This window comes from Falco peregrinus, chromosome 8, assembly GCF_023634155.1.
Source record: "Falco peregrinus isolate bFalPer1 chromosome 8, bFalPer1.pri, whole genome shotgun sequence".
Classification (NCBI taxonomy): domain Eukaryota; kingdom Metazoa; phylum Chordata; class Aves; order Falconiformes; family Falconidae; genus Falco; species Falco peregrinus.
In genome coordinates, this window is record NC_073728.1 from 57,051,696 (window position 1) to 57,079,660 (window position 27,965).

The 27,965-nt window shown below is 47.3% G+C and overlaps 3 protein-coding genes across 4 annotated transcripts in view; 2 read left to right on the top strand and 1 right to left on the bottom strand.

The window, feature by feature from the left end:
- ADAM19 (ADAM metallopeptidase domain 19) overlaps positions 1–17,786 on the top strand; it is a 34,523-nt gene extending 16,737 nt beyond the window's left edge. Inside the window, exons 8-23 of the mRNA XM_055813023.1 lie at positions 943–1,014; positions 1,846–2,012; positions 3,150–3,234; positions 3,482–3,621; positions 5,238–5,415; positions 6,090–6,179; positions 7,440–7,635; positions 7,965–8,073; positions 8,599–8,803; positions 9,371–9,451; positions 10,535–10,643; positions 10,747–10,882; positions 11,118–11,184; positions 11,720–11,929; positions 14,409–14,555; positions 15,317–17,786. Coding sequence (XP_055668998.1) covers positions 943–1,014; positions 1,846–2,012; positions 3,150–3,234; positions 3,482–3,621; positions 5,238–5,415; positions 6,090–6,179; positions 7,440–7,635; positions 7,965–8,073; positions 8,599–8,803; positions 9,371–9,451; positions 10,535–10,643; positions 10,747–10,882; positions 11,118–11,184; positions 11,720–11,929; positions 14,409–14,555; positions 15,317–15,340 — 2,016 coding nt within the window. The 3' untranslated portion in view covers positions 15,341–17,786. The remainder of the gene's footprint in view (positions 1–942; positions 1,015–1,845; positions 2,013–3,149; positions 3,235–3,481; positions 3,622–5,237; positions 5,416–6,089; positions 6,180–7,439; positions 7,636–7,964; positions 8,074–8,598; positions 8,804–9,370; positions 9,452–10,534; positions 10,644–10,746; positions 10,883–11,117; positions 11,185–11,719; positions 11,930–14,408; positions 14,556–15,316) is intronic.
- On the bottom strand, positions 17,465–27,279 carry NIPAL4 (NIPA like domain containing 4). Of its 2 annotated transcripts, XM_055813025.1 has the most exons (8): positions 27,131–27,279; positions 25,707–25,955; positions 22,912–22,968; positions 21,780–21,870; positions 20,496–20,656; positions 19,823–20,406; positions 19,316–19,360; positions 17,465–17,930 (listed from the first exon to the last, which is right to left on the bottom strand). In XM_055813025.1, exons 1-7 carry the CDS (start codon positions 27,165–27,167, stop codon positions 19,349–19,351), a joined length of 1,191 nt encoding a protein of 396 aa, XP_055669000.1. In that variant the 5' UTR covers positions 27,168–27,279; the 3' UTR covers positions 17,465–17,930; positions 19,316–19,348. The 2 variants fall into 2 exon arrangements, with proteins under 2 accessions (XP_055669000.1, XP_055668999.1); XM_055813024.1 differs by lacking the exons at positions 17,465–17,930; positions 19,316–19,360 and having other exon boundaries at positions 19,682–20,406.
- Positions 22,975–27,965, top strand: part of FNDC9 (fibronectin type III domain containing 9) — a 34,383-nt gene continuing 29,392 nt past the window's right edge. The window contains exon 1 of the mRNA XM_027778852.2: positions 22,975–23,617. Within this exon, the coding sequence (XP_027634653.2) occupies positions 23,433–23,617 (185 nt within the window). The 5' untranslated portion in view covers positions 22,975–23,432. The remainder of the gene's footprint in view (positions 23,618–27,965) is intronic.

Here is a 27,965-nt window from a genome sequence, read left to right on the forward strand (position 1 = left end):
TTAATCTCTAGAGAAGATAACTGTGATAGCCTCTGCTCTGAGCTGGTAGCACATACATAAATACACATTTTTAAGGCTCCAGATCATAGGAATAGGGTTGGAAGTGAAGTCAGCAATCCCTCCCCCATCCCCAGCCTGGACAGCATGCCAGACGTACTTACTGACAGTGGAAACCGCGCAGTGTTTTGCTGATCATTTAATCTCCAGCACAGACAGGAGTCAGGCTGGTCCTATTCATAATTTACAACATTCTGAACAAAACTAAAGAGGCAGAACCTATTTTGGTGTCTCTGTTAGGCAGCAGGATACCAGGGAAGCGATGAGAAAACACATTATACCCAGGAACTGCCATATGTTGTTCGCCGTTTGATTAGACAAGCTGGGGTAGATGCCCTCACAGTGTCGTTAATTGCCCTTACTGTCTTCCTCGCTAGAAGAAATGTCCCAGGTTTTGTCATCTGTTAAACAAAAATTGAAATGCTTTGCAACTCCAATTCCTTGAATCAAATGGTTTGTGAAAATTAACTCATTAATTGCCAGGTGGTTTCAAATAGGCAAATTTGTTGGGTGAGTGAGATGGGATGAGCACTACAGTAGCCTTGACCTCAGGCATGAAGTCATGTTACCATTTATTTTACCTGGCACATTTGTTAGTTCTTTGTCAGCCTCTGGCTCTGGGGGAGTCTGGTAAGTTTGGGTTGCTCCACTGTGTTACTAATACCACTTGAGTAACACCGCTACAGTGGGATGCCAGGGAAGAATTCTGAATATACAGGTATGGGTCAGCTTATACTCAGATGTACAGTGAAGGAAGGCTTTCGGGCTTCCTAGTTTTTTCACTTCATAGTTACCTTCTTATTCCCAGAGTAGTGTGACTTGTTTTAACTCATTTCAGCTCTTCCTAGCTGCCTCTGTGCTGCCTGACATGTTCATTTTGTTCAGTTTCAGAAGAATCACTTCAGCATCGAAGCAACAAGACTTAAATTAGTGGAGGCTGCTAATTACGTAGATAAGGTGAGATCAGGTGTGTGTGAAATGAGGAAAGCAAAGGTCGAATCATGAATTACGGGAATTAATTGCAACAGAGGAGGAATGTCGTCTTGGGGGAGAAAATGATGTTTCAGCAGTGCTGCCCAGTGACTCGGGGAGTGGAGAGCATCTGCCAAACAATTCTGTTGTTGGACATCAGGGATGGGGTGGGAGAATCTTCGTTCCTTACCTTGGAGCTAGCATGAGCATCTCTGTGTTTTAATACATATCTGTATTAACTGTGTCACCTAAATAACGTTTTTGGACAAGGGACTAAGTTATTCACTTCAAATTGTGGAAATCTTGGCAGGCAGGGCTGGAAGGAGCCTTCAGAGGTCGTCCTCGCAGTGGTACGCAACGCTGCTGAAGTAAACCTCACTACTTTTCAGTTCTCCCTTCATACTCCCCTTCTCCCCTTAAACTCCTTCCACCACTCCCCTGACCCCACTGCCAGACTTGTTCTGTTTGTACTTGACGTGGGCAGCAGATTATTTCCTTCCTCCTTTCAGGAATTTTGATATATCTAAAGATAGACATGGTGTCAGTCTCCAGTCATTGTTTCTCTAGATTATCTCTGTTATTGATTTCAAAATGAAAGTTCAGTGTCTCTAGTTCGGCTGAGTTTAGGTTTGTGGGTGGTGCACATTACTCTGCAGAGCTGTAGCACCAAGTTGCAGTGCACTTCCAGAGGGACCATTTTCTCTGGACAGGTGTATCTGTAGTAGCATTTAGCAGAGTTTATAGTCAGGATTTTAAACACAGTAAAATAAATTAATGGTGCTCATTTTTTCATCTCTTTTCATTCTTGTATCTTAGTTTTACAGATCCCTGAATATCCGGATTGCCTTGGTGGGGCTGGAGATCTGGAGCAATTGGAATAAATGTGATGTAACTGAGAATCCTTACTCCACCCTGAAGTCCTTTCTGGCCTGGAGTAGCAAGGAGCGGGTGCACAGAAAACACGATAATGCCCAACTAATCACGTAAGTTTACTTCTGAAATAACCTGACTCTGAGAGGTGGGGTGGGTGGGTGGGAGAGCAGTGTGCAAGATTATATTGTTCTAAGATTCAGAGTGGCAGGTTGACGTAGAAGCCACTCAGCCAGCACTGAGCTCTGGCACCCATCACTGGGAAAAGTGGAGGTGGCGGCTATGCAGCCCTCTCGCTACACACGCACCAAAATGCATCAGCCTTATTGTGTGTCCCTATCACAAGCAACTGCACATGATCTGTCACAGCTACGTGTAAAACTTCAAGAAAATCCGAACCATAAGCCAAACCCATAAAGGGGAACTAAGCTCTTTGCGGAAGGCGTTCATTCCCAACTCATCCCGCTGAGGCACAGGGGACACGGTGCTGGAGGCTAGCTGATGGTCTGTGACTCATCCTGCTGATCTCGTTAGGGCCAGTAGCTATGGCCAGCAAATGCAGATGTCATTGGAAGAAAAATCTGCAGCAGCTCTTAGACCTCCTTACCTCCTCCACGGTAATTCATCTGCCAGTAAACAGGGGTGAGTCAGAGGACTGAAGTGTAGAGATACAATGCCTTTTCCCCTGTTTTGTTTGGTTGGTTGGTTTTTTTCCCCCTTTAACATTACTGTATTTCATCTTCATCTGGTCATCTTCTGAGCACAATCTCCAGGGCTCTCTGTACCTGCTGGCAGAGACCGGGCAGAATTCTGACTCGCCAGGCAGGAGCTGAGCATGCCTGCATCTCAAAGGTGTTATCTAGTACTCTGTCAAGTCCCTGAATCCCAAGCTGGCAAATATCAGATTTAGGGTGAATGAAGTCTTCACAAACAGTACCCAGTTAAGGATCCAGAAATAGTCTTTTTTGTGCTTGTTACAAAGCTCAGCAGGAGTACTTCTTGGCACCAGACTCATAAAAAAACTAGGATTGGCTGGTTGGCCCCTAAAACAACATAGTAGTGCAAGAAAAATAGGTCTTAAGGCTTTGTAGCTCTGCTATAATGTGCTGTACTTGGAGATACTACTAAAGAAAATGTATTCACCTGACGCTGTGTATACGTATAAAGCTGTGGACTGCAGGGCGCGCTTCTCTGCCTTGCCTTCTCCGGTGCCTCAGTGCCATTTCACGGTCTTTCTGGGTTGATTTTAGGGGTGTGCCTTTCCAAGGTACCACAGTAGGCTTGGCTCCTGTGATGGCCATGTGCTCTGAATTCCAGTCAGGAGGAGTAAACATGGTAAGTAATTTCTAATACCTAATATGAGGTATCTTTCCCGCAGTGAATTCGTGGGATAGATGCCTCCTAAAGCCTTGGAAGAAAGTATTTCCTGTGAAGGCCTCTAACTTACCTGATTATAGACAGGAATACCTTCAGTAGATGTTTTCTACATGTAGTAATGAGAAGTACTGCTTACCCCATTGACTCAGAGGTGCACAGGACAGGCACAGGTGAAATGCTGACGTGCCTCTTTGATCTCGCACAGGATCACTCTGATAACGCCATTGGTGTGGCTGCTACCATTGCCCATGAGATGGGACACAATTTTGGCATGAATCATGATTCAGCTGGCTGCTGTACCACCCCTGCAGAAGATGGAGGCTGCATCATGGCTTCTGCAACTGGGTGAGTTTGTCCTACAGGGTCTTGTGGAAATGCAAAGGGCTTCGTTACAAGACCCTTGGCGGCGGAACAGCTAGAAATGCAGACTGAAGGTGGGTCTGTTGCTGCCTGCTGGAGCCAGTGTGTTTATAGAGAAAACGCTGCTGGCCAAACCCTGGCTCGTGTATCCGTAGCAATTTGCTAAATTCCCATCGAGCGTATTCCTGCTTGAGACTGGCTTTAGGTAATGTAGGGACCTGGCAGCATTTAGAAGTGGAACTCTAAACTGTCTGGTAAAAAGGAAAATGTTCCTAACTGCTGTCTTGAGAGACTGTCTCAGGACCCCTCTAACCCCTCATCTCTGAGTTTGTGCTTCCCACTGTGTACCACCAAACAATCTATCACCCCAAAGCAAGTTCAATGCATAAATGCACACATCCTTCTGGACTGCCTGTTGCCAGCAGGTACAGAGAAACGAGGGGTGACCAGAACATATGTGACCTCGGTGTGCAGAGGTTTACATGGGTTTCACGCCTGTGTAGCACATGAGATGCATAGGTAGATAGTTGATAGGGTTTCTAAAGCATCTTGTGCAAAAGTAATGGGCGTTATAGTATGGTAACAACAGGAAAAAGGATTGTTTCAGGAAAGAACTGATTTTTATTAAAAGGCACAGCAATAGGGCTGTATTTCTATGTCAGGAGATGTGAAAACAGGTTGAATGTATGTTGTCTTAAGAATACTGCTTGGTTTCAGCGAGCCACAGAAAATCTGTGTTTAAAAGGGAAGAAATAGCTGTCTGTGAGAGAAAGGGAAGCAAGAGTGACTCTGGAAACCCACAGGGATTCCAGAGCTCCTTTTGGGTGAGGAACCACAACAGCTTCTATGTTTCAGTCACGTAAAAATGTCAGATGAGCCTATTCACTTAAAGCCACATTCCCTATTTCCTCAAGCATTCCTTCTTGGGGTTTAGCAGGTTTTAACGAAACTTTTTCCATAGATATCATCTTTTATGTGCATGATTTCTTCCAAATAAGGAAAAACACTTAGGTGAGGAGTGAAGACGTAGTGGCATGCAAGTAGAGCATGCAACACAAATGCACACATACACAGTCATATCTAGAGTGCATAGGTCCTGGCACTGCAGTAACAGAAATTAATAATCAATTTAACAGAAAATATTCCTATCTTTTGCAATGAGGCAGTAGATAGGAAAAAGGAAATATTATTTTTAGCAGTTAGATTCACAAGCAGTTTTTTACAGTCTGAGTGCTGGATTCTCGGGTTTGTTCGACCAATTAGGAATAAACCACAGCTTCAGTACTGAGCAGGTAAGGACAGCCGTACTTGTCCGCTATCAAAGCCAAATCAAACTCAACATGTTTTGTTTCAATAAAGTTTATTTTTTAAGGCCATTATATTACCAGACAGTCTTGCAGTGCAATCACACCTTCTCTTCAACTGTAATCCAGATGGATCTGATTTTGAACAGGCACAGAAAATCATTACCACAGTTTCATAGATTTCAGAGAGAGACCCGAGTCCTTTGCCACTTGTCAGGATTTGCATGCGCGCATTTTGGGTGCTCTAAACCATTGCCCAGATCTGTCTTGATGTTTTTCTACACTGTCTATATGCAGGCATCCATTCCCCAAGGTGTTCAACCAGTGCAATAGAAAAGAGCTGGAGAAGTATCTGCAGTCTGGCGGAGGGATGTGTCTCTCCAATATGCCAGATACCAAAAAAATGTATGGTGGGAAGAAATGTGGAAATGGCTACTTGGAAGAAGGGGAGGAGTGTGACTGTGGAGAGGTGGAGGTAATGATTGTTCAGATTCAACTGTTTGGGGTTTAGTGGGACACAGTGATTTTATTATGTATTTTGCAAATACAGTTATGTGATATGTAAACAGCTTTTGTTTGTGCAGGAGATACGCATACCTGCCCTGTGCGTACTGTATATGCAATGTAAATCAAGGTTGTAAAGTGTCATGTCTAACTAAATTCACAGCCTGTAGTACAATGCATCCCAGAACTCAGGGATGCTGTAATCCATGGCTGAACAGAGGTGAAGAAAATTTCATTTAAAAAAGAAAAATCGATCTTAGGTGTTGCAGTTTCATATATAAGTTCACTTTATCTACGGCTCCATTCCTGGTAAGGATGTGGCTTCTCTTAGCACTGCACCTCACTTCTCAAATCCATTTTCACTGGTAAGACTAAAGGGAGCTGGAACCAGCAGCCCAGACTCACCAGATGTAATGAGCACAACCTATAGTATCCAGTCAGTCCAACAGAGGATACAGTTATGCAGTACGGTGCTTCAGCACGTGCTGGGGATCACGAACATACTGTGGAAGGAAGGCTGTGACTTTGTATGTAATTTGTCCTGTACGAGAACAGATTCGCGTCAGCCTCACACTTTGATGCTCTGGCATGTTCTTGTCTTGAACGTCTGTGTTGTAAGCTCTTCTGCGTCTCACCGTCTTCCAGGAATGCAATAACCCCTGCTGCGACGCCAGCACCTGCTCCCTGAAGCTGGGTGCCGAATGTGCCCATGGCAGATGCTGTCATCAGTGCAAGGTGGGATCTCTGGATTTTCCTAAGAGAGGGGAGGGAATAACGGTGGCAGAAGTGTGAGGCTGAAAAATGGAGGGGAAAGGGGAGCAAGCGCAGCCACACATGGGCGTTCAGCTCCTCACCTGCAAGAAACATGGTCTGATTTGTAGGTACAACAGCTACGAGTGCAATCAAACCAGTGGGGTCCTTGCTTCTAGCTGATTTAATTGACTCCTGTGATAACTTAAGACGAGCTGTGAATGCTGCTGGAATGAAGTCACGCTGCCTCTCTTAAACACTTAGGGATGGGGTGAATCAGAATAAATCTTTCCCTCCTTTGGCTCTAGAAGAAATCTAGACAGAGCTCTTAGAGCAAACGTTTTCTCTGGGGATTGATTAGGCTGGATTCTAACTTTGCTCTGAACCCTCTTTTCTGGGATGCAGTTGAATTCCTTTAGCCCAGGTACTTGCTGAAGGAATGCTAGCAAAGAGGACTGTAAATGTGTGACCACTATCATTTTAAATCTCAGCTTTCCTTATAGACGCTGGTTAAAATATGTTTCTAACTGTGGTGCTAAAGATCTCAAGCTTTGACAACAAATTAACTCAGAAATGAACATAGGCAAACCTTTCCCTTAAGCTCATTTTTGTGTTTGTGCATTGACTATGTGCTCCTACTGACTGATCCTGAGCACGTGGGAAATAATTTTCCAGGAATCTACCTAGACTCACTCCTTTCACAAGAGACTTCAAAACACCTCCTAGATGTAACTGTGTATGCCCTTCCATTCTTCATGTCCATGGTGGACAAAGATGAGAATGAACTGGATAAACTCATAAGCAAGGGAGACGTAAGCTACCCATTAGCAAAATGACTTCAGCAGAATTGACAGGCAAACACTGAAACAGATGTCCCGGACAGGGAGGGGTTTGAGAACAGATTACACAAACATCTGTTAGAAATGGTTTAGGTAAATCAGATCCTATCCTAGGGCAGAGGGAGATGGATCGGTGTCCCCTTGAGATCTCGCAGCCGTATTTTCTGTGCATGATCTCATCGCTACCTAGGGAAGGGATCTAGTCATTAAACTGATTCTATACTCACCCAGTTAATGAAGTTACAGAGTCATTTGGATCACTGCTGACCTCAAAAAAACGGAGACAAGGTAGATGAAGAGACACATGCAAGGTCTTTTTCTTATCTACAGGGAGACATTGTGCAGACATGGAACCACAAAGGAGCCAAGCAATAATTCATTTTTTCCCCCCTTTTTATCTTTTTAGCTGATGTCTCCGGGAACTCTCTGCAGGGAAGGGTCAGGACTCTGTGACCTCCCAGAATACTGCACTGGCGAGTCACCGTTTTGCCCCCCCAACTCTTACCAAATTGATGGGTCTTCCTGCGATGGAGGAAAGGCTTATTGCTACAGCGGCATGTGTCTCACATACAAAGAGCAGTGCTTGCAGCTGTGGGGTCCTGGTAAGGACACTGCTTGCAATGAAATACATTGTCCTTTGGACAGGCAATATTTTGCGGCATCCTACTATTATTCACCCTGTGTAAGGCAGTAGTACCTTTCATACCCATTTGTGAAGGATGCAGGATGCAACTTAAATTACCCAGTTGCGACACTGTTATCAGTGGTGAAGTCTGAGGAGCCTTTTCTCCTGCCTTGCTCGCTTGAGCAAAAATGGTAAATTTTCCCATCCTCAAACCATCCCAGAAAAAGAACAACTGAGCGGTTGGTGTGAGGTGAGATGGGCTGCCAGGCTCCACAGGAATCGGCCATGTGAGTCTCTTCCACGCAGGAGCCAGGCCAGCACCAGATGCCTGCTTCGAGAAGGTTAACGCGGCTGGAGACATCTACGGGAACTGTGGGAAGGACATCTACGGCAACTACAGGAAGTGTGAGATGAGGTAGAAAGCAGCGTGGCAGCCAAGAGTTGCTCACTGGAGAAGATGTTTTTATATATTAGAAAACTGCGGGCCAGTAGATAGAACTGATCCATGCTTTGGGTCCCCTCCCCGCCTCTACCTCCTGGGAAACCAGCTGCATCCTTGTCAGACTTAGAGCCCTTACGACTGAAGCTTTAAGTTTACACTTTTCCCTGCCTTTTGCATTTTAAAACATCTTGTTGATATTTTTTCAAAGCAACAGAAGAGGGGATTTTCAGATCTGTAAATTAAATGTAGCTTTTTAACTGAGACAAAACCTCCTTAATCTAACCTGTGTTGTTGAGGCTGACCTACCCCTGGGGACAGTGACACGGTGCCATCAGTGCCCATCAGATGCTGTTGCTTGGGCTGGTGCTTGGGAGGTGCTTGCTCTTTTGCCATTGAACAATGATTCAACACTGCTGTTTTAATTTACATGTAGAGCTGATGCCTGCAAAATGTTCAGCAAGCCAGAAATAATCACTTTAGCCTTTCCTTTGAAATCAGAGATGCTAAATGTGGGAAGATCCAGTGCCAGAGCTCTGCTTCCAAACCCCTGCAGTCCAATGCGGTGGCCATAGACACAACTATCCGCATGCAGAGGACGGAGCTGAGGTGCCGAGGGACCCATGTGTACAGATCTGAGAATGAAGAAAAGGAGATGTTGGATCCTGGCTTGGTGTTGACGGGAACAAAATGTGGGAGCCATCATGTAGGTATAGTCCTGCCTGTAATGGCTTGGGGGAGGTTCAGGGTATTGCTTTTCCATCCAGAAAGTGCTTTGTTGTTATCAAGCTATTAATTTCTTATGACTAATGCCTTTCTAGGAGATTTTAATGTTTGATAGAAAAATAATTTCTTAGAGGTTTCTGAGAAGCAATGGAAGAATACATACCACAGGTGATACTTTAAGCCTTTGCTAGATGAAGTCCAGGGCCAGTGCTAAGCCTGGGACTCACTAGTTGATTGAGGTTGTCTTGCTTCAATTAGAAATTAAGACACCTGAGAGCTCCTTCAGAGACCTGCCACATGGGCATGGCAAAGTCATCAACTTCTGAGCTCCCACTCCTCTCTCTGATGCGCGTTAGCTGGGATTTGGGGTAGTGATGGAATGTTTCCTTGGGAGCCAGGTTGTCCTTATGGTTCTGTTGCTCTGCCCAGGGTATCACTTGTATTGCCAAGGTGTCTGGGACCCCTCAAGTCACAAAATGACACGAGGCAGTAATGTGGTGCATAACCCAAAGAGCTAATGCTGAGTTTCTGGATCCTTTTTCTGCAGGTTTGCTTTGAGGGGCGCTGCCAGAACACATCCATCATCTTTGATTCTGAAAGCTGCAGCAAGAAGTGCCACGGGCATGGAGTAGGTGCCTTCCTTTTCATCTCATTTCAGACTGAAGCAGGATGGGCTGCCATTCATCTGTAGATGGTTGTTCAGCTCAGTTCTGGTACCACGCTTAGGTTCGCTCCGCACTTCAGCTTCTTCGTTAATTTGCACATTCCTTTCGTGTTTGCATTTTCTGGTCTGTGAGCGTCCCTTTGACATAGGATTTAAAGAGGTCTACAGGAGGGATATGAATTGCAATGAATGAAAACCAAGAAGGGGTAATCTTATAGAAAAATCTTTCGGGCCCAGTTTAGACTGAATAAAAAAAAATCAGAGGGAAAAACGTAGGAAAAAGTCATGTTTAGAACAGTTTATCCCAAACTGTCTTCTGCTGTGCCCCAGAAATGGAAAGAAAAGGCTGTTGAGAATTTTTTACGCTTTTGCTGATGTTTCCGGCAAAAAACATCAGCATCTCTCCATCCCCACAGCCCATTTAAGCAATGGGGAGGAGCAACAAATACAGCAGTGTGCAGCAGTGCCTGCCTTCTTGAGCAGCCTGGGAGGCCCCGTGATGTACCTGACAAGGAGAGGGACTCGCCCTGCTTTTTCCTTCCCAGTCTGCTTCGTTTCTTACAATCCATGAAGTTGTGGGAAGTGTCAGCTATTCCACAGTATTAAATGAAATGCTACAGTTAGCACAGGACATCCCTAATCAGAGAGATCAGCCTCCCCTCCAGCAGCTGCTTAGTTGATAAAACAAATAGCAATGGGCCAAGCAATAAACCTAAACAGTAAGAAATTTTCACTGAATGGAGGACTAGCTCCTTCAGATTAGAGATAAGAACAAGGGAAAGGCATTTCTAAATGCTGCTTTTTTCCTACATTCAGATTAGTGGCACTTTAGCAGAAGAACCCTTGTCTTTTGGAGAAAGGGAGAATTTCTAAGGAAATAAAAGGCACTTTCACTCCCTGAAAAGAAAACGTTTCCAGGCACTTAACTCCCCGTTTATGCCAATGAGAGTTTCTTCTGTAGTGTCTTATCCAGCAAGGGCTTAATTATTTTTAGCTTGCAAATTCTGTAGTAGCTGGCACTGAAGTCTCTGGGTCTTCCCGCTTCAGGTCTGCAATAACAACAAGAACTGCCACTGCAACCAGGGGTGGGCCCCCCCATTTTGCAACAAGCAGGGAAGGGGAGGAAGCTTGGACAGTGGTCCCCCCCTGCCCGAAGGTGAGTGGGACCAGCTTTGCTATGGTGGCACTTCAGAAGGACTCGAGTTAGATTGGGAGCAGGGAGTTTTCCATTTATCTAACTCTACTTTCTTGCCCTCCAGGCCCTTCAGCAGTTGTGATAACTCTTGCAATCCTGGCTCCTGTTCTCCTTCTCATTGGAATGATGTTTTTATTCTATTATCTGAAATGCTGGAATAAATTTGCCATCTGTTCTCTAAAGAAGACCCCGCAGTTCAGGTAAATGGTCAGTGCTGTGCTTTGACCGCTTGCATCCAGCCCTTTTCAGTGTCAGGACAGAAAAGCAATTATAAAGACTGTGACTAAATGGGTTTGTTGGTATAGTCAGTATTCGCTTCTCTTTTTTTTTTTTTTTTTTTACTTCAGTTCAAATATAATGGAAAATACCGTGAAGAAGAAGGAAAAGAACTTATCAAAGAAATAACACTTATCCTTTCCTTTCTCTCATTGTCAGTGACACCTCTGGAAGCGGGCACGCAAACCCTGCCTTCAAGCTGAAAACCCCCCAGGAGCAGAGGAAGGTATGGGCAAAGTCACCTTCCACCTCACTGGGCAGAGATCCAAATGCCCAAAATTGTGGGATGTGGTTCCTCTGATGCGACAGTTAGGGAACTGTTTTATCAAAGGATGGGAAAAAAATAGACAGACATCACCCATGGCTGAAAGTTTCTAGTAATTTCCTTAAAGGCAGGAGCTGAGATTTGACCAAGCCTGTGTGGCTGCTTGTCTCTCCTGATAGATCCTCTTCTGTCACATCCCCCTCTCAAAACTGCAGAAATTGCAAACCCTGGGTTTATTTGCAGGTATTGCTTATAACGCTAATGCCTGAGTTACTCTGTTCTCTTGATTCCCATTCCTGCCTCGTGATCCCAAATTGTCCCAGTCTATCTAATTAATGCCTCCTAGACTGATACAACACATACCTGTGACGCAGGCCATATTTTCTACTGTGTGGCTCATAGACCTCATGTAGATCCTCAAAAGCATAGCAGAGAGTAAAAAGGTGATTTGAAGTGGAAATACCTAACTCTGGGGATCTGTGGGTCTTCTGCACAGGTGATTGGCTTCCCTGAAATCCCATCAAAACCTTCTCCCCAGCAAGGGCCAGGGCTCCGACGCCACACGCAGCAGCCATCCACCTTCTCCACTGGCTGCGGCGTGGGGCAGCCCGCTGGGCAGGCACAGCCGGCGTTTCCGAAGGACGTTTCCCGGCGGACACCCCCGAGCAGGCCAGCTCCTCCTGCTCCCAAACCCCCCGTCTCTCAGGTACAGGGTCAAGATGCAGTTTGATGGGAGGTTTGTTCTGAGCGAAGGCTGGTGCAGCCTCTCTAACCCTGGGGGGGTTGTAGGAGGTACCGTGCTCGCTAGAACGTGCTCCAGCTCACCGCAGGACAGTTACTGGTGGCCCTCCGTGCTTTGTCGTGTGGCTAACACTGACCGTGCTGGATGCTAGCACACTTAATTCCTGTTAATTCAGGTCTCTCGATACCTCTGATGTGGAGCTGAGGTCAGGTAGCTTGGATCACAAAGCAGCATTCACTTTACCAAGGTCCTCTAAACATTTTTTTAGCTGCAAATCAAATAGATAATCTGCCAGGAACAAAAGGACTGGACAGATTTTTCCCTAATCAAGCCTAGCATAGCTGCTCTTACCATTTGCATGTGTTTTATCTCCTGGAAACAAGCCCTTCTGAGATTATCAATCAGTGATAAATCTGAGGTTCAGTACTGAGTACATTCCTTGGGATGATCTCCCAGGTATCTTGCATTTGGCTATTCCTGCACTAACGCCTTGGGAGCCTCAGACAAACTTTCATGTGGAGCAGAAATGGGACCTTTAAGCATGTTGCATAGGAAACATTAGACTTAACCCAGACTGACCCCGTCTTCTGGGAGCATCCTAGCAGTGAGGATATTTTGGGGGTTATAAGGAAAGGGCATTGATATACTTCTTTTGTTGGCAATTTTGTTTTAAGCTTACTACAGACCCCACATTCTTACGGGAAAGATGGCAAATCACTCAGACTGACTTAAAACCATTTAACCAAAATATTTCCATACTACTTTATCGGGTTAGGGCCAGAAGAGAAGCAAAGGGCTCAGTTACAGGAGATAGCAGGAGACTGGATCCCTGGCAGTCTCTCCTTGAAGGATATAGAGGAAAACAAACCCAAAATATTTTAGTGAATGGGGTTTGTTTCTAGCTCCATTGTTCCTGTGAACAGCCAGCACTTCAGCAGGAAAGAAAACTAAAACAAAAGCAGGAAGCTGACTGTAGTCAGTAAGGAATAGGTATCCTTCCCAGCTGGTTGTTGACAAGTTCCCCACAATCTCCATTGTGTTCCCTCCCCAATGCGTCCAGTCCCTTTTTATCTCAGTCAGACCTACTAGATGGAACACTTTTCCTAGGATTTCCAAAAGAAACCTTGCCATCTCTGTTGCAGGAGAGCCACAAATGTAGAAGGTACAGAGAAAATAATTGATTTTGCTATTTGCTAGTGTCAGTGTCCTTCCTAGACGTTTGCAGTATCTGCTAGATTTGCTCTCTTGCTGTTCCTATAGGAGCTTTTTGGACCCAGTGGTCGGTGGGATTTAGTCTGTGTTGTCCTTCCTGGAGTCACAGGGCAAGGTCCTTGGAGAGCAATAGATCCCCAAGCATTGGCTGGTGCAGCCATCGAGCATCACATTTATGCACAGTCCCAGGAGACTGCAGGGTTTTTGGGTGCCCTCCAAGTTGTAAGTGCAGCTGTGTTTATTAAATCAACACCTGTAAGCCAGCGACAGCACAGAGGCTAAGCAACAACAGGCAGTTAGGTCTTATGTGGGTGATTTCTCCCCGTGGGCATGCTTTACACTGATACTCATTATATGAATGGAAAATATAATGCTCCGAGTATCCTATGAGGGACAGCTGTGCGCACAAACAAAGCAATAACTGATTGTAGGTGGGTGCAGGGCTGCGTGTGTGTGTATGGGCACACGTATATACACGTGTAGAGGGTTTACAGGCATTGTATGGGCAGTCGTATAGCGAGTGCATGCATGTGAAACTTGCTTCCAACCTTAGGTGCATCGATAATGTGGCTAATTAAAAGGCTCTGGAACATAGTTTCCCTATTACTTGCAAAAGTCAAGGCTTGAAACTTCTGGATCCTCTAGCAGCCAGGGTATGACATGCTTTCAGCCTGCAGCTTCATTTAGGGGACTGAGCAAGGTAATCCTGTCACCCTGTTTGGCTGTCCTCTGTTGGAAACCAGCTGCCGAGCAGCCTCAGACCATCTGATCTTCATGACACTTGATAGGGGAAAACTCGTGCATGTTGAAAACGGCTAATCACCTGCATAAGACAATAAGCCCTAGTGGCTTCAGAGAGGGGTCTCTGCAAGCATGATTTTACCCCCATTCCTTCAGCCCTTTGTCTCAGGCAGGGATGCTACAGGCTGAGTTGTGATGGAGACTCCTGCCCTATCTGTAAGGGTTCTCCTGTTCTTCATCATGCAGCCATTAGAGTGTAATAATCCCTGGGGTTAACTCCAAATCAGAGACCTCAATGTGGACAGCTCCATACCTAGTCTGCTGCCTCAGACCTACAAAAAAACCCAAAACCAAACCCAAGAGGTCCAAAGGACCTGTGTCCATACCAGAAGAAGTTCTGGCCGTGTAAAGTGAATGCAAATGTGATCTCTGTTTTCAGGCTGGGTGTATGTCCAGGCTGAGAATTCAAAACTCTTTCTTTCTTGCCTAGGATATTTCTAGGCCCCGGCCACCCCAAAGAGCTTTGCCAGCGAATCCTGTCCCAGGCAGAACCAGAGCCTGGCTGGGGAACAGCCCCACCATCTCGCTGCCTCCTGCACACACCAGGACCCCAGGACGACTCCAGCCGACGGCGGAGGTAGGCGCTGAGCGCGGTGATGGGAAGCACAGCAGTGTCCCCTCAACACTGGGGAGTAAAGGTGCTCTGGAGGGAGCAACCTTGAGATCATCCTGCAAAACATCTGCACGCACAGCCCTGGTGGGTGGAAATGGAGAAGCTGCTGGGCTGGGTGCCTTTATTGCAGGGGTCTCTGTTTTCACCTGTTCCTTGTTAAGTGTTTGGGTTAAGCAAAACAGTTAATTCAACCCTCCATGTCCCTGAGCTCTTCCTCAGATGAGCAGTTTGTGTGAGCGGGGCTGAGCAATGGGCGGTCAAGGTGTGTGTGACCCAGAATGGTCAGTGAAGAGCCGCAAAACAGGAAGGTCCACACAAGACTTGAAGACCCCAGTAAGGAACAGAAATTCTCTCTAGCCATGGCTAAGGAGGTGCTTTCTCTGCAGGGAGTGTTCCCCAAAATTGTCCTGAATAAGGACAGTTAATGAGGGGCTCCTAGTTACTGAGTTCAGCTCCGTGCAAACTGGACCCCTTAACACACACCACAGGCGTTGTCTCCAGCCTGCAATATCCTTGAGGCTAGCTGGGAAAAATAGAGAAAGCTGCTTCACCGTGCCCCTGGTGGGAGAGCTTCCTATGCCATGCTTTAAGATGTGGAGGCATGTGAACAGACAGGCTTCCCCTGGCTGGCTGGAACATCAGCTCCAGGAGAGGGAAGAGGGCAGCATCTGCTCTTTCATCAGTGCTCACTCTTCTCTCTTTTCCCCATTTTCCATCTCACCCAGAATACCGGTGTCAGGAGAGCCTGAGCAGCAAACATCTTGAAAATGGGACAGCCGGACTCCGGTGGGCACTCATGAAGCAGTCTGCTCCTGGCTGGCTCTCACCTTCACAGGGGACTGGATCACCTTCATCACCCAGAAAAACATTTATGACCGCAGAGAGTGTCTCAGTTCCTCTCCTCTAGCATCACCTCTTTCCTCTGTGACTCAAGCTGCAGTCAGGCTTGGCAGGAGTGTCCCCAGGAACTGTGCTGGTACCTGCCAAGCTGAACTCAGCCCTCTCTGCTGATAGCCTTTTTCATATAGGGACGACTTGTTTATATGGTATTTAAATATTATTGTGCAATATCCAATGCAGGAACAGGGTGATGGGGGTTTCACGTGGTTTTAATCAATTATTTAAGTGTTACCAGGCAGAACAAGCTGTAAGTGCAGGTGCTGGCCCTGATGGGCTTTCATGTAAGACCTGTTGGCTTCCTCAGCCCATCCATGCAGCCGCAGGAGCATACGTTGGTGCTATACAGAAACCACTGCCTCTTGAGAGCGCAGGAGGCAGCCATCGATAACTTTCTTCAGTTTATTCTCAGTTTACAGTGGGTGGCAAGTGGGGCCACAACAGGGAGCAAACCAGGGAAATATTCTGGTTAAAATAATTTGTGGGTCACTATGGATTTTGATTAGCTTTGGTGTAGTAGATTAATTCTTTTCCCCATATTAGGCATCTTCAGCAAGAGCATTCCAGCACTTGCTTGTCTTGCTTCAGTGCTGCAAGACCCAATAGCATCCCCAGCATGGCCCATCCGCTCTGATCTGTGTCACTGGGACACAGTTAAGGTACGACAGGGAAACTCCCTGGCCAAGATACAGAACAAACGGCCAGAAGGAAGTTCAGCAAAAGCCAGTGCTGAAACCTCCTCTCTGGCACACGGTACCATGGATCAGTAGACACTTTTGCACATCTTCTCAGGCTTTGGTCTGTGCTGAGCAGTAATTCAGCATGGGCTGCTTGTTCCCCATACCAGTGAGAAACCTACCTTAAAATTGCCCAGGTGGTAAAACAGCAGAAATATTAATGCAACACATGGTGCTTTTGTAGGGCAGCTCATTTACTCCAGGTTTTTCCTCCAGGACACGGATGGAGAGAGTTACCTGTGTGCACTTTAAGCAGCTGATGGTTCTGACCTTGAGGACCCTCCCTTATGAATTTGGGGGTTTTTTTCTCCTAATAGTTTGGGGGTTTTTATGTTTTTTCTCAGGATTTTACATTAAGTCCTTGTTATGCCAAATATTTTCTTTTTTTTTTTTTTTGTTTCCCTTCTTGAAATGGTTTCCTAGGAGATCACAGAGAATTCTGGAACTATGGTTACAACAGTTCTGTTGTGCCTGATTTATTATGGACAAATCCTCAAGCAGCATGATTGCTGCTGCACATGTGAGAAACTATTATTGGCATAAAAAAGTTTTTTCTGATGGTTCTCTTTCCCTAAGCTCTACTAATTGAAAAAAAAAGCAGATAAGCCCTAAGGACTCATTAAATTTCTAGTTATATGTAGCAGTGTATCTATAGGATGACTTAAACCACATTAGTTTTCGCAACTTTACTACCTCTTTCTCCACAAGGAAACAGTACACAGGGTCTGTCTTGAATTTCTGCTTGGTTATTTCTTATCCTGATCATTTTGGACCTTTTCTTACCTTCTATATGCCTCGAAAACAAGCCAACCTGCAACACTTCTCTCTGAAATAAGGGATGGCAAGTGAAAGACATCAGCTTTCTAATCTTTACGTGTCTTTTTCTATAGCTGGGGGGGTATTACATTTAAACAACATGTATTTAAACAGCCCCCAAATTTGTTGTCTCTTGGGATGGAGCTAATGTGGCTATGGAATAGCATGTGCTACTGCTCACAGGTGGAGCAGTAAGCTGGGTACAGTCTCTACGTACACTGTGGTAGGATAGATTCAACCACAAAAACTTGATCTTATATCTGAGCCAGCAGCATACTTCTGCTACAGCCCCCGATCTTTATCAAATGGCCACCAAAATATCAGTAAAAATAGTTTCACTGCATTTTATGTGAGCACGGTGTCAAGCTTTTAAAAAAATGCCCCTGGACACACAAAGCTCGGAACAACCAGACATACCCAAACTCTCATGGAAAACTTTATTGCTGAAATATCATAAAACCTCCAAAAGGTAGTTTTAAGTAAGCAGTTTTAAATTTTCAAGTGTACAAGTTGAGTGAATGAGAATAGGGGAACTGCAGGAGGAGTAAAAGATGGTAAAACCTGACTTTTTGAAAGATAATGTTACTTGGGAGAATGTATACCAAAATACATCTCACTTTCTCCTGTGTCCACAAATTAATGGTTTACAATAATGCTCTCTATGCATCTATGCAAATACTTGAAGAATGCAATTCATTGTGCCTTTTGCCTAGTTTTAATAAATTTGTCAGTTGTCATTAACAAATATTCTGTCACTGTGTGCTACTTCATTACCTCGGTTCAAATCTTCACTTTATATGTAGCGTTTGTCCGGAGATGGCAGGACAGCTGGAGGAACGGCTTTTATGAAATGCAGTAAGGAAAGATGAGTCCCGGTTACAAGCTTTTCCTAAAATAAAATGCATAAAGCATTACAGCAATTAGGATGCCAAAACCGAAGCTCGAGGGAGTTAATTGGATTATTTTCTGCTACCAAAGGAGGGCACTGCTGGTTTACTCTCTGCCCCAGATGCTTGCCCTGCTCTGCTCTCCTTCAGCCCTTACCTTTCAAGGGCTACAAAATCGCTAAAAACTTTCAGATCCACCTGCAAGCATTTGGATTATTTTTTTTTTTAGAAAAAAGCCTTTATTTCGCTTTCCACATTCCAAAAGAAAGTACTGAAACGTTATTAAAATAAGAGTGCATATTCCTTCCCCCCCTGCAACCCCAGGCTGCATTTGCTCAGTGATGCTCAGCCCCAGGTATAACCAGGTCAGCATCTCAGACAGCATCAGTACGTGCTGTGGTCCAGGGCTGACCGAGGCAGCTTGGCAAAGCCAGCTCAGGCTTCACCACTCCCTGTTTGGGGTTTGCCATGAGCAAATGAGCTCCAGGCTCCCTGTGCTGCAAGACCCAGCAGCAAGATGGGAGAAACTTTTAACAGTGGTAATACCTTCCTTTTTCACCTTCCAGCTCAAAATGTTAGTTCTCCCATCCCTTCATCCTCACCACCGATACAAATCCAAGGGGGTTTTGAAGGTGAGCTGTGAGCAAGAATCCAGGTAACATCCACACTACATTAAGATTGATGAACAGGAATGCTCTGGGATAAGCTGCATCCCTACAGCTCTGCAGAGCATCACCCACTCACGCCTGTTTGGCTTTTAGTATGTAGTTCATAACTTCCTCTGAACAACAACCACAAAAAACCTTTTGGGCTTAAATGACAGCAGAACAGGTCACAGGGCTCAGAGAGGTCAAGACATTTCCAAAGAAAAAAATACTTAGAATTTACGTTCAGCTTGGAAGACCAAGTAGCTGTATTTCCACAGACCACAAAAAGCCTTTGAAGATGGCAGTGTTTCTCCTGACATGGGGTTTACCCTGCCAGAGCACCCCAGCCTGAGCAGGGGCTGCCCCTTGCTAGGATGAGGTCTGGATCAGGTCCAACAGCTTCACCAACCACATCAGCATGGCCTGGGCACCACAGCTGCTAAGGAAAAAAACCCAAAGAAACAGAAACCCCACATCAAACCAATTAACACTGTGCTGCAGAGAAACTCCTGCACCTCACAAAACCCAAAAGCTGAAAAAGGTTTCTCTGCCACAGTCCTGTAAGAACACTTCATGGCTTGGGTCCTGCCACTGAGTCTAAATGAGCGCCTACTCCAAAATTCACCATGTTCCGCCCGCGTCCACCTATATTCTTGTCTCATATTTGCAGAGCAAGTAATTAAACATGGATGAGCAGAGTCTGAATAGCAGGCGTGTACCATTCAGTCCTTGTCTCTCACCTCCGTTTGAGATACTGGTGTGTATTTGAGAGTTCATGCGATGGTCTAGAAAGAAGAAGAAGAAAAAAAAAAAAAAAAAAGACAAAAAACACTGATCAATGACTCAACCAGGGTCTGGAACTAAACACATCAATGGCCACCCGCGAGAAGGAGTGCAAGAGTAAACTTTAGCCCTGCCAAGAATAAGAGACGGGAAGGGGCCTCAGAGAGGAGCTCTGTCCCAGGAGTATCTATTTCAAGAGGACTTTCATTTTCAGTGGCTGCATGTATTAAAGCCCAGTGAGGATTAAACATACCACTTGCTGCCACACCATGACAAACATCCAGTCCCAAAGCCCAGAGAAAGACTTGGCTTGACTCTACCAAGCTCTGGATAAGACACTGCTGGTTTTATTTTCTGCTTTTCCTTTTTTAAGTTGCCCACTAGCACCTGGGATCTAGACATCAACCCATTCACCCCACCTCCAGACCCTCGCGTATAACAAGCTAAGTGTAGATCATGAATACTTTGGGTTTATCCTCTGGGCCGATGCTGGAGTTGTCCACCTCTATCAGGATGTTCTTGTCATCTCGGGTGACCGGTGCTTGCTGTCCACTCTGGAGGACTTGTGGCAGATTCCCTAAACTGACATCTATGTCTTTGAAGGCATGGAGTAAAAACACCCCCAAAATGATGGTGAGGAAGCCACAAACTGTCCCAATGATGTCAACGACGGTCATGGTGACCCACTCCTTAAACAGGATGATGGAAGTTGCGATGACGATGGTGGTGAACAGCACATAGTAGATGGGAAACACCAAAGAGGTGTTGAAAATGTCTAGGGACTTATTGAGGTAGTTAATTTGTGTAGTGATGGATGCCACCAGCGTTATGACTAGGATCCACGTCAATGGGTGCTGCAGCACCGGCTGGCCAGCGAAGAAGCCCTTGATGGCAATACCCAGGCCCTTGACTGAGGACACGGAGAAGGCACCAATAACGGAGCAGATGGTGAGGTAGATGAGGATGTTTTTCTGGCCATAACGGGGTGCGAGGTAGAAGATCAGGAGTAAGCAAAGAGCCAAGAGGATTGCAGCATAAGCGAGGAAACCTGGAAGAGGGAGCAGAGTAACTCAAAACTGAGCGGTGGGCAGCATGTGCCGCCCAGCCCTGAGAGAGAAAACACAACCTGCTGTGTACCTGGCTCTTTCAGCTTGGAAGACATCTCATCCAGAGTGGTGACCTCCTCATCCTCTGGCGCATGTATCACCATCACGGTGCTGCCCACGAGGCTCAGCATGCAGCCCAGCTTTCCCAGCAGGTTGAGCCGTTCTCCAAGCAAATATGAAGACAGGATGGCACTGCACGGGACAGAAAAAAAACAGCTGGGGATTTAAAGTCCTTTAAAGAAGGAACAGCAGCTAAAATAAGGTAAAGAATGCCTTCATGTGATACCAGGACACAAATCTAGAGTAAATTTGTTAGATTCCAGTGTGTTAATACACAAGCACAACACATCTACTGACCGATGAACCCACACAGATGCAGGTGTGATCTATAGATCACAGCTCATGTATCAGCAAGATAAAAAAGTGCTGAATGTGTTAGCACATCCTCAGAAGTATTTTCAGGGTCAACAGATTCTCTCATGAGCTGTTGGGCTTTATGAAGTCTTTAGCACCCAAGAAAATTATTTCAAGGACCAGTGTAACAGAGACAACAACAAAAGAGTTACATTAATTTTAACTAAATCATCAGAACTATCAAACCCCAGAGAAACCCTGAAGGTACTGGGGCTACAGTTATATCTGCAAAATATCTATTTGTCATGCATAAAAATTTGAGGCAAGACACCAAAGCAGTCCTTACTCTCAGCAGGCTTATGCATTTCACAGTAACAGTCCCTATATAACACCTTCGGTACCTCGACTTTTGATATGAATCACCTTTTGGTACCTCGACTTTTGATATGAATCACCTTTTTAAAAATAAAGAAATAACATTTCAGCCCTTTTGGCAATAGGCAGAAGTACAAAAGCACAACATCAGACCACCCTAAAAGCCTAGAAAATAAAAGGCAAAGGAAAAACAGTTTAAAAAAAAAAACCCTGGTATTTTTGACCCTTTGAGATTTTTAGTATTGATCACTAGAAGCACAAAACAAAACAAAAAAAGCAACCTTGAACTGGCTAAAAAGCTGGAATAAGGAAGGCAGTAACACTGATATTTGCAATAATTGAACCTGAAGTGTACATATCTGCTATCCACAAGCAGCATTTCCAGAAGGGCACGCTACTTAATTCAGTAGTTTCCAAATGATCCCCCAAAGGGACAACAAATATTAGAGCACCTTTTTGGAAAACACAGAGACATTTTTTCCTTTAGGCAGAATAATCATAATAGCATCACTTCAAGTCTTTCTATCTTACAAGACAAACAGGCAAACAAAAAAAGCAAATTGCAAACTAGAGACACATAAATCACCTTATGAGCACGCTCAGAGCCCCCAGAGGTGTGACGATAGTTGCAGGAGCAAAGGCATAGGCAGCAAAGTTGGCAGCTTCCCCTCCACCCACTAAACAAACACAAGAAAAATAAATACCAGTGAGATACAGTACACTTTTTGCATTTTCTCTTGTGGGCTTGTAAACTAGTAAGATGTCAGTTAAGAGTGGGTTTTATTATGGGGGTTTCATGCTGCTGCTGAGCAGGGCCAGGTAGTGGGTGGGAATTTCTCCATTACAGATTAATGCAAGGAGAGAGGCATCCCTGGAGCCCTGCACCCACACAGAGGAGGGCTGGGGGTGCCAGGGCTTGGCCATGTCACAGTTGACCCATATTAACTCATTAAGCCCCCAGAGCCCAGCCAGGCAGCTGCAGTGCGTCCGGGTGATTAACCAGGGAGGGGGTGGGCAGCTGTGGGAGTCCCAGCACAAGGAGGCTGCTCCTCACCTACTACCAGGAGTGTCCCCCCTGGGGCTGTGGTGTCCTTGTCCCTCGCAGGGAGTACTGTGTGCTTGTTCGTGGGTTGTGCAGGAGCGGCAAGGGTGGTGCGAGGTGGGGGCACCTTGAGCTGCTGCAGCAGTGGGAACCAGAAAACGCTGCTCTCACACCCCCCCACCCCCCCCGTGAAATCTGCTGCTCTCTGCACAGCTACGAGTCCAATTTGAGAAGATACCAGTGTTGCATGTTTTAAGGCTTGCTCTAAAGGAAAGCAAGTTTTGCTCAAGAGAGGAGCTGCTACCAACACCTCCTTGTTATCTCCCCTGCGCTGTAACCTTTCTCGGGGCCCCCAGGCACACACGGGAGGCTGTTTGCCCTGTGCCTGGTACGCAGGCAGGGCAGCCAGCTGCTTTATTAAAACCTGGCTTTCCATGCTTTTGATCCGGTAAAACTGAGCTAGCGAGTCCTACCAGCCCTGCAGGAGGATGGTAAGGGAGATCCCGTGCGGCTCAGCTCGCTGCTGCTGCTGTTCTCCTGGAGGTACCTCTGCTGAGGATGGGGAACTCACCAGAAAAAAGGCTTTAAGCCGCAAGATGCTGGGCTCATTCCTCACCTCATTCACAGGGACAGACCCTGGAAATGCTGAAAACCCAGAGAAACAGCTTCTACTTACTGGTTAATAAGCCAGCCCACCAGAGCCAGTCCTTTAGGTAGCCATGGCCTCCATCTCCTGGGGAAGTAAAGCACACAGGTACGCAGGAGTCAACAACTGTGTTCCGCAGAGCAAGGGATGGGAAACATCCCTTTGGAGAGGGATAAATTGCAAGGGGAAGAGTGTGACAAAGAAAAAGGTCTGGAAGGACAGAATACGAAGGACAGAATACGCAGACATGCCATCCTACGTGGAAGCTAAGTCAAGGGATTAGCGGGAGCTGGCACTGAGGGGTGGGCAATGCAAGGACAGTAAAAGCCGTGGTTTAACCCCAGGGTGGCAATGGGAATGGCACCCATTGCCCCAAAGCCATAGAGGTTATTGGCCCGGGGTGCAGCCTGCCCCACTGCAGCAGGGAGCCTGGGCATGCCCTTCGGCCCTGGCGGCTGTGGTCATCCTCATGATTCAGGGGGCACCGGCCCCTAAACTCAGTAGTAAACACCCCAGCTGAGCAACCACAGACCGGTCATGCCTTGTCCTGCATGTTCCCTGTGTGGTGCTCCTGGAGCAGAGGGACCAAGGATGGCAGGGGGTGCTCTGTTCTGGGTACCCCCCACCCAAAGGCTGCTCCGGGGGATGCCGTCAGCCACCACCCTGCCTGCGGGGAGCTCGAGCTGCACCTCACATCACACCAGGTCGCTGTGGAGCCTCGCGCACGGGCACTAAGGTAAGGCAGTGAGCTTTTCCAAACCCAGCTCAAGCGGGGGTTATAGCTATGAAGGATGAAGAGGGAAAAACTGGTTGGTTGCTCCGTGCAGGCACATGGTGCCACAGTTTGTGTTGCTGTGCAGCCATGGTGAAGGCCCCCTGCATCCTGTTCCCGAAATTATCTGCTCCTCTTGTACGCTGCTTTGTATCATAGTTGTAGTGCGGGGCCTCAGCCTGAACTGCCGTAAATCCTGATGTTAATTTTATGTGAAACAGTCACTATGTGATGAAGGATTTCTGATGAAAAATGATTCCTGGCTTTGGAACAACTGAATGAAAGAAAACTTGCACATAAATGAGGAAGCATGGATGTACTGCGTTGGGAACTAATGCGTCTCTGGTCTCAACCCACAAGCTGTTAGATGTAAGGAGCCTGAGCCTGCTGACATTGTGAACCCTGATTTTGCTGGGTCGGAGCGAGCCCATGGTTTTGAGAAGCCTGACCTGACCGGACCTGTCAGTAACAGCAGCGTTTGACCTGCCTGGGAGAAAAGGGATGTGCTCAGATAGCAGGGGTGAAACGCTGGGACTGAAAGATTTAAGGGTGAGAGAGAAAAAAGGGGATCAAAGAGGCAGACAGGAAGAGGTTAGGACATGCGGAAAAATATTTTGCTAGAATTCAGCCTCTTCTGGTTCCTCAACAAATTCACAAATGCTGAAGTTCAAATGTTATGCTTTGGAATTCCCTAGAAATTGCTGGTTTATTTGGTTTTGGTTTGGGTTTTTTTTTTTTTTTAGCTTGGTTAGTTTTTTTTCTCAAGAACTCTTTTTGTCTGCTGCAGTTTTCTGTCAATAATCTCTAATTCCTAATTAAACATCCTGAAAAATAGGGAGGGGTTTGCTCTTGTTTTACTCACTTGGCTCTGTGGGAGGGCTTAAAGGAGAAGAGAGACCTCTTCTACAGCTGAAATGATACTGATATTGCATTGTGCAAATATCATGCCAAAACCCAAACTCATGCAGCTCAGCACTTGCATGTGGGCAGCCTAATGGCAGAGGATGGGGTCAGACTTGAGACTGGCCTGCAGCTCGGGTGCTGTTGGTAACTTTGCTGGTGGACTCTGCTTCATCATTCTATGCCTCTGTGTCCCCATATGGGGGACACAGTAAAACGAGGACAGTGATATTTACTTCCTTTGTAAAACGATTTAAGAAACATTCCTAGACCAGAGCTGGGAAGCAGTAGTATTTTAATTAGCATTATTTTGTTTTGTAGTTATGCAAGTAGGTCACCTGCCAGGTAGGACTTTGGCTGCTGCTAGAGCACATGTTTGCTGATGGGATGCGACCAATCCAATGGGAGGCTGTGCTCCTCCACCATTTCCCCATCCATAATATATACGTGCACATAAACACACACCTCGCCCTAAGAGCTTGGTGCTAGGGAAAAGTTATCTGCACGTTGTTGAGCAACAGACTTGAGCAGTATCCTTTCTGAAAACCACAAGCAGAGTTCACACAGATCACAGGTGTGCAGTCCTGCATTAATAAATGGCTTTTGCTAATGCAATTAAAGTGCACGGGGCCACATCCTTGTCTCAATGACTCGATGCCTAGTGCATCAATAAGAGTCAGAGTGGGGTCATGGAGCTGTGCTGTTCTGCTCCGGTCTGCAGCATGGTGATGACTTGCACCTTTGTGCAAAGGGGCCTGTTTCAAAGAGCTTTAAACAATCTGCTTCCTCCTGGCCTCACACTTTCCCATGTAAGAGCTGTGATGGGCATGTGTTGTTCTTGTGGTGGGTGCACATCTGATCACACAGGGCATGTGACTTGCTAGTTGTGGTGCAGGACAGGGGAATGCTGCTTTTAGCTGAGCCCTTCCAGTGCAGAGCTCTGTAAATTAGCTCCTCAGCTCCAGCACAGCACTGCTCTCTGGGTCTTGCAGGCAAAAATGCATCCACAAAAGGTTTTATTTACCTTGCTGATGGCAGGCTGACATGTGTACCAGAGGTGTTCCCTTGCCTTATCAGTGCTGGAGTTTGGATGATACATGTGGTTCTGGGAACAGGTAGACCTCCTCCCTCCTGCCCCCCACAAAAGCCTTACCTGCCCTGGTGCCTCCCTTCTCCACCAGCCGTAGCAGTCCCTTCTTCTTGAGGATGACACTGCTTCCGATGAGGAAGCTGGAGAAGACAGCCAAGCCCAGGCCAATGTAGAATCCATAACTGCTTTCCAGCCGAGTTACCCAGAAGTTATCCAAAGTCCCATTGTCATGGCCGGAGTCGGCTGGGTCAGCATCGCTGATCACTCGGCACACGACCCGGTGGGAAAGGCATGAAAGGGTGACCAGAGACCCTGTGAGACCACCGTGGAGATAAAACAGCGAATTACTGGTAAGACTATCCACAGTGCCTCTGTTGGCCTTTGGACGCATTCAGATGTCCCCCTGAACAGTCACCCATGCTTTCACCCTAAAAGCAAGTACCCACCAGCTCTCAAACACTCGGGACACTTCTTTCCTCACGTGTGGAAAGGGCAAGGTGGAAGGGGTGAAAGCAGGCACGCTTTGCAGCTGCTAACACCGAAAGTGCAGACCCCCTGTGCCTCCAGCCAAAGCGTGTTGCTCTGAGTGGGTGGGAAAAGCACGGAATTTCTTCCTACCCTCCTGCTCCTACCACACCCAGCACATCTTTCTATCGCAATCTTCAGTCTGAGTGTAGTAAGGACAGTGTGACTGTGTCCGTGGGGAACAGAACCGCCAGCTGGAGTGTCACAAAAGTCCCTTTGTACTACAAGACTTTAATTTTCTGCCTGAACTCAGGTAGGAATCACAGAGCGAGCCTTTGCGTCTCTGCAGGAGGGGGTATGCGATGGTGAAACTGGTCACAGTTCTGGCAGCAGCCGGAGTGTGGATCCTACATTTTTCCTGAGCCAAGAGTTTGGCTTGGATGTTCCGCACACACACCCCCAGCACCTGTAGCTGAGGGTTTGCATGCAAACTAGATCCCAGCTTTTTCTAATGGAAAAAATTCCAGTGACTTTCTAGATGAGTTTCCAAAGGTCCTTTAATGGGCTTCTTTTCTAATGGAAAAACATCCTTGGCTGTGGAAGTATTTCCTGGGGAACAGGGGGGCATCTCGCCTCCTCGGCTGGGTAAAAGTCTCCACAATGTGGTACTGGGTGCAAGCACAAGGCAGTGGGATGGGGTGATTACCGACTGGATTAGGCAATCTTGAAAGGAAAAAAAAAAAAAGTAAAAAACCCAGCTCCTCTGTGTCCGCTGTAAGGCCGACAGGCTGTGCGGGGCTTGTGGATAAAGCGTTTTTCCCGTTCCTGGAGGCACCTCAAAAAACAGGAGAAGAAGCCCCAGAGCCAGAGGGCAAGCGAGCGGTGGCACGGAACGGCCCCGCAGCCGGGGGGGGCAGCGGGCCGAGCCTCGAGCCCCGCTCCCCGGGCCCCCCGCTCCCCCCCGCTCCCCACCCCCCACCCCGGCTCCCCGGGCCCCCCCGCTCCCCCCCGCCTGCACCGACCGTTGCTGCAGCTGCCGTTCGCCGCCGGCGGCTCCATCGCCTCCCCCCGCGCACGGCTCAGAGCATCCCGGCGCCCAGGGCAGGAGCCGCTGCTGGCGGGACTGGGCAGGGCCGGGCTGCCAGCACACCTGCCCGCCCCCCTCCTCCTCCCTCTCCTCCTCGCTCTCCCCCTCCCTCTCCTCCTCCCCCCTCCTCCTCCTCCTCCTCCTCCTCCCTCTCCCCCTCCCCCCCCCCTCCCCCCCCTCTCCCCCTCCCCCCCCCTCCCCCCCCTCCCCCTCCCCCTCCCCCTCCCCCCCCTCCCCCTCCCCCTCCCCCTCCCCCCCCTCCTCCTCCTCCCCCTCCCCCTCCCCCCCCTCCTCCTCCTCCCCCTCCCCTCCTCCTCCCCTCCCCCCCCTCCTCCTCCCCCTCCCCCTCCTCCCCCCCCACTCCTCCCCCCCCCACTCCCCTGCGCGCTGCCCCGCGCAAGCCGTGCGCCCCAGCTGCGCAGCCCCGGCGGCTGGAGGCGCAGGGGAGGGGGCCACGGTGGCCTTTGCAGGGATGTGGGACGAAGCTCCCCAGCCTCAGCCCAGGCAGGGGTTTCTCCACCGGAGTGTTTTTCTCCTTGCAGTGGGTGGGAGGAGGTGCTGGGGAAGCAGGAGGCTGGGGCCTGCGCTTCTGGTTAGCGGGGCGTGAGCTGTGGACTTCACAGGTGTGCAGGCTGTGGTGGCACAGAGATTCAAAGTAAATGAGAAATTAAATGCAATACTCCTGAAGATACCTCCTCCTACATAAAGAGCCTGTAACCGCACTTAATATCGCAGGGAAACTTTTCGGAAAGCGCCCTGTTGCTTCACGC

What these genes read in the sequence shown, in the direction of transcription:
- NIPAL4 (XM_055813024.1), bottom strand. Translation starts at nt 27,167, where the DNA reads ATGGAGCCGCCGGCGGCGAACGGCAGCTGCAGCAACG. An exon ending in GAAGGGAGGCACCAGGGCAG is followed by an intron (nt 22,969 to 25,706) that starts GTAAGGCTTTTG and finishes TTACTTCCCCAG; the next exon opens with GAGATGGAGGCCATGGCTAC. An exon ending in GTGGGCTGGCTTATTAACCA is followed by an intron (nt 21,871 to 22,911) that starts GTAAGTAGAAGC and finishes GTGTTTGTTTAG; the next exon opens with TGGGTGGAGGGGAAGCTGCC.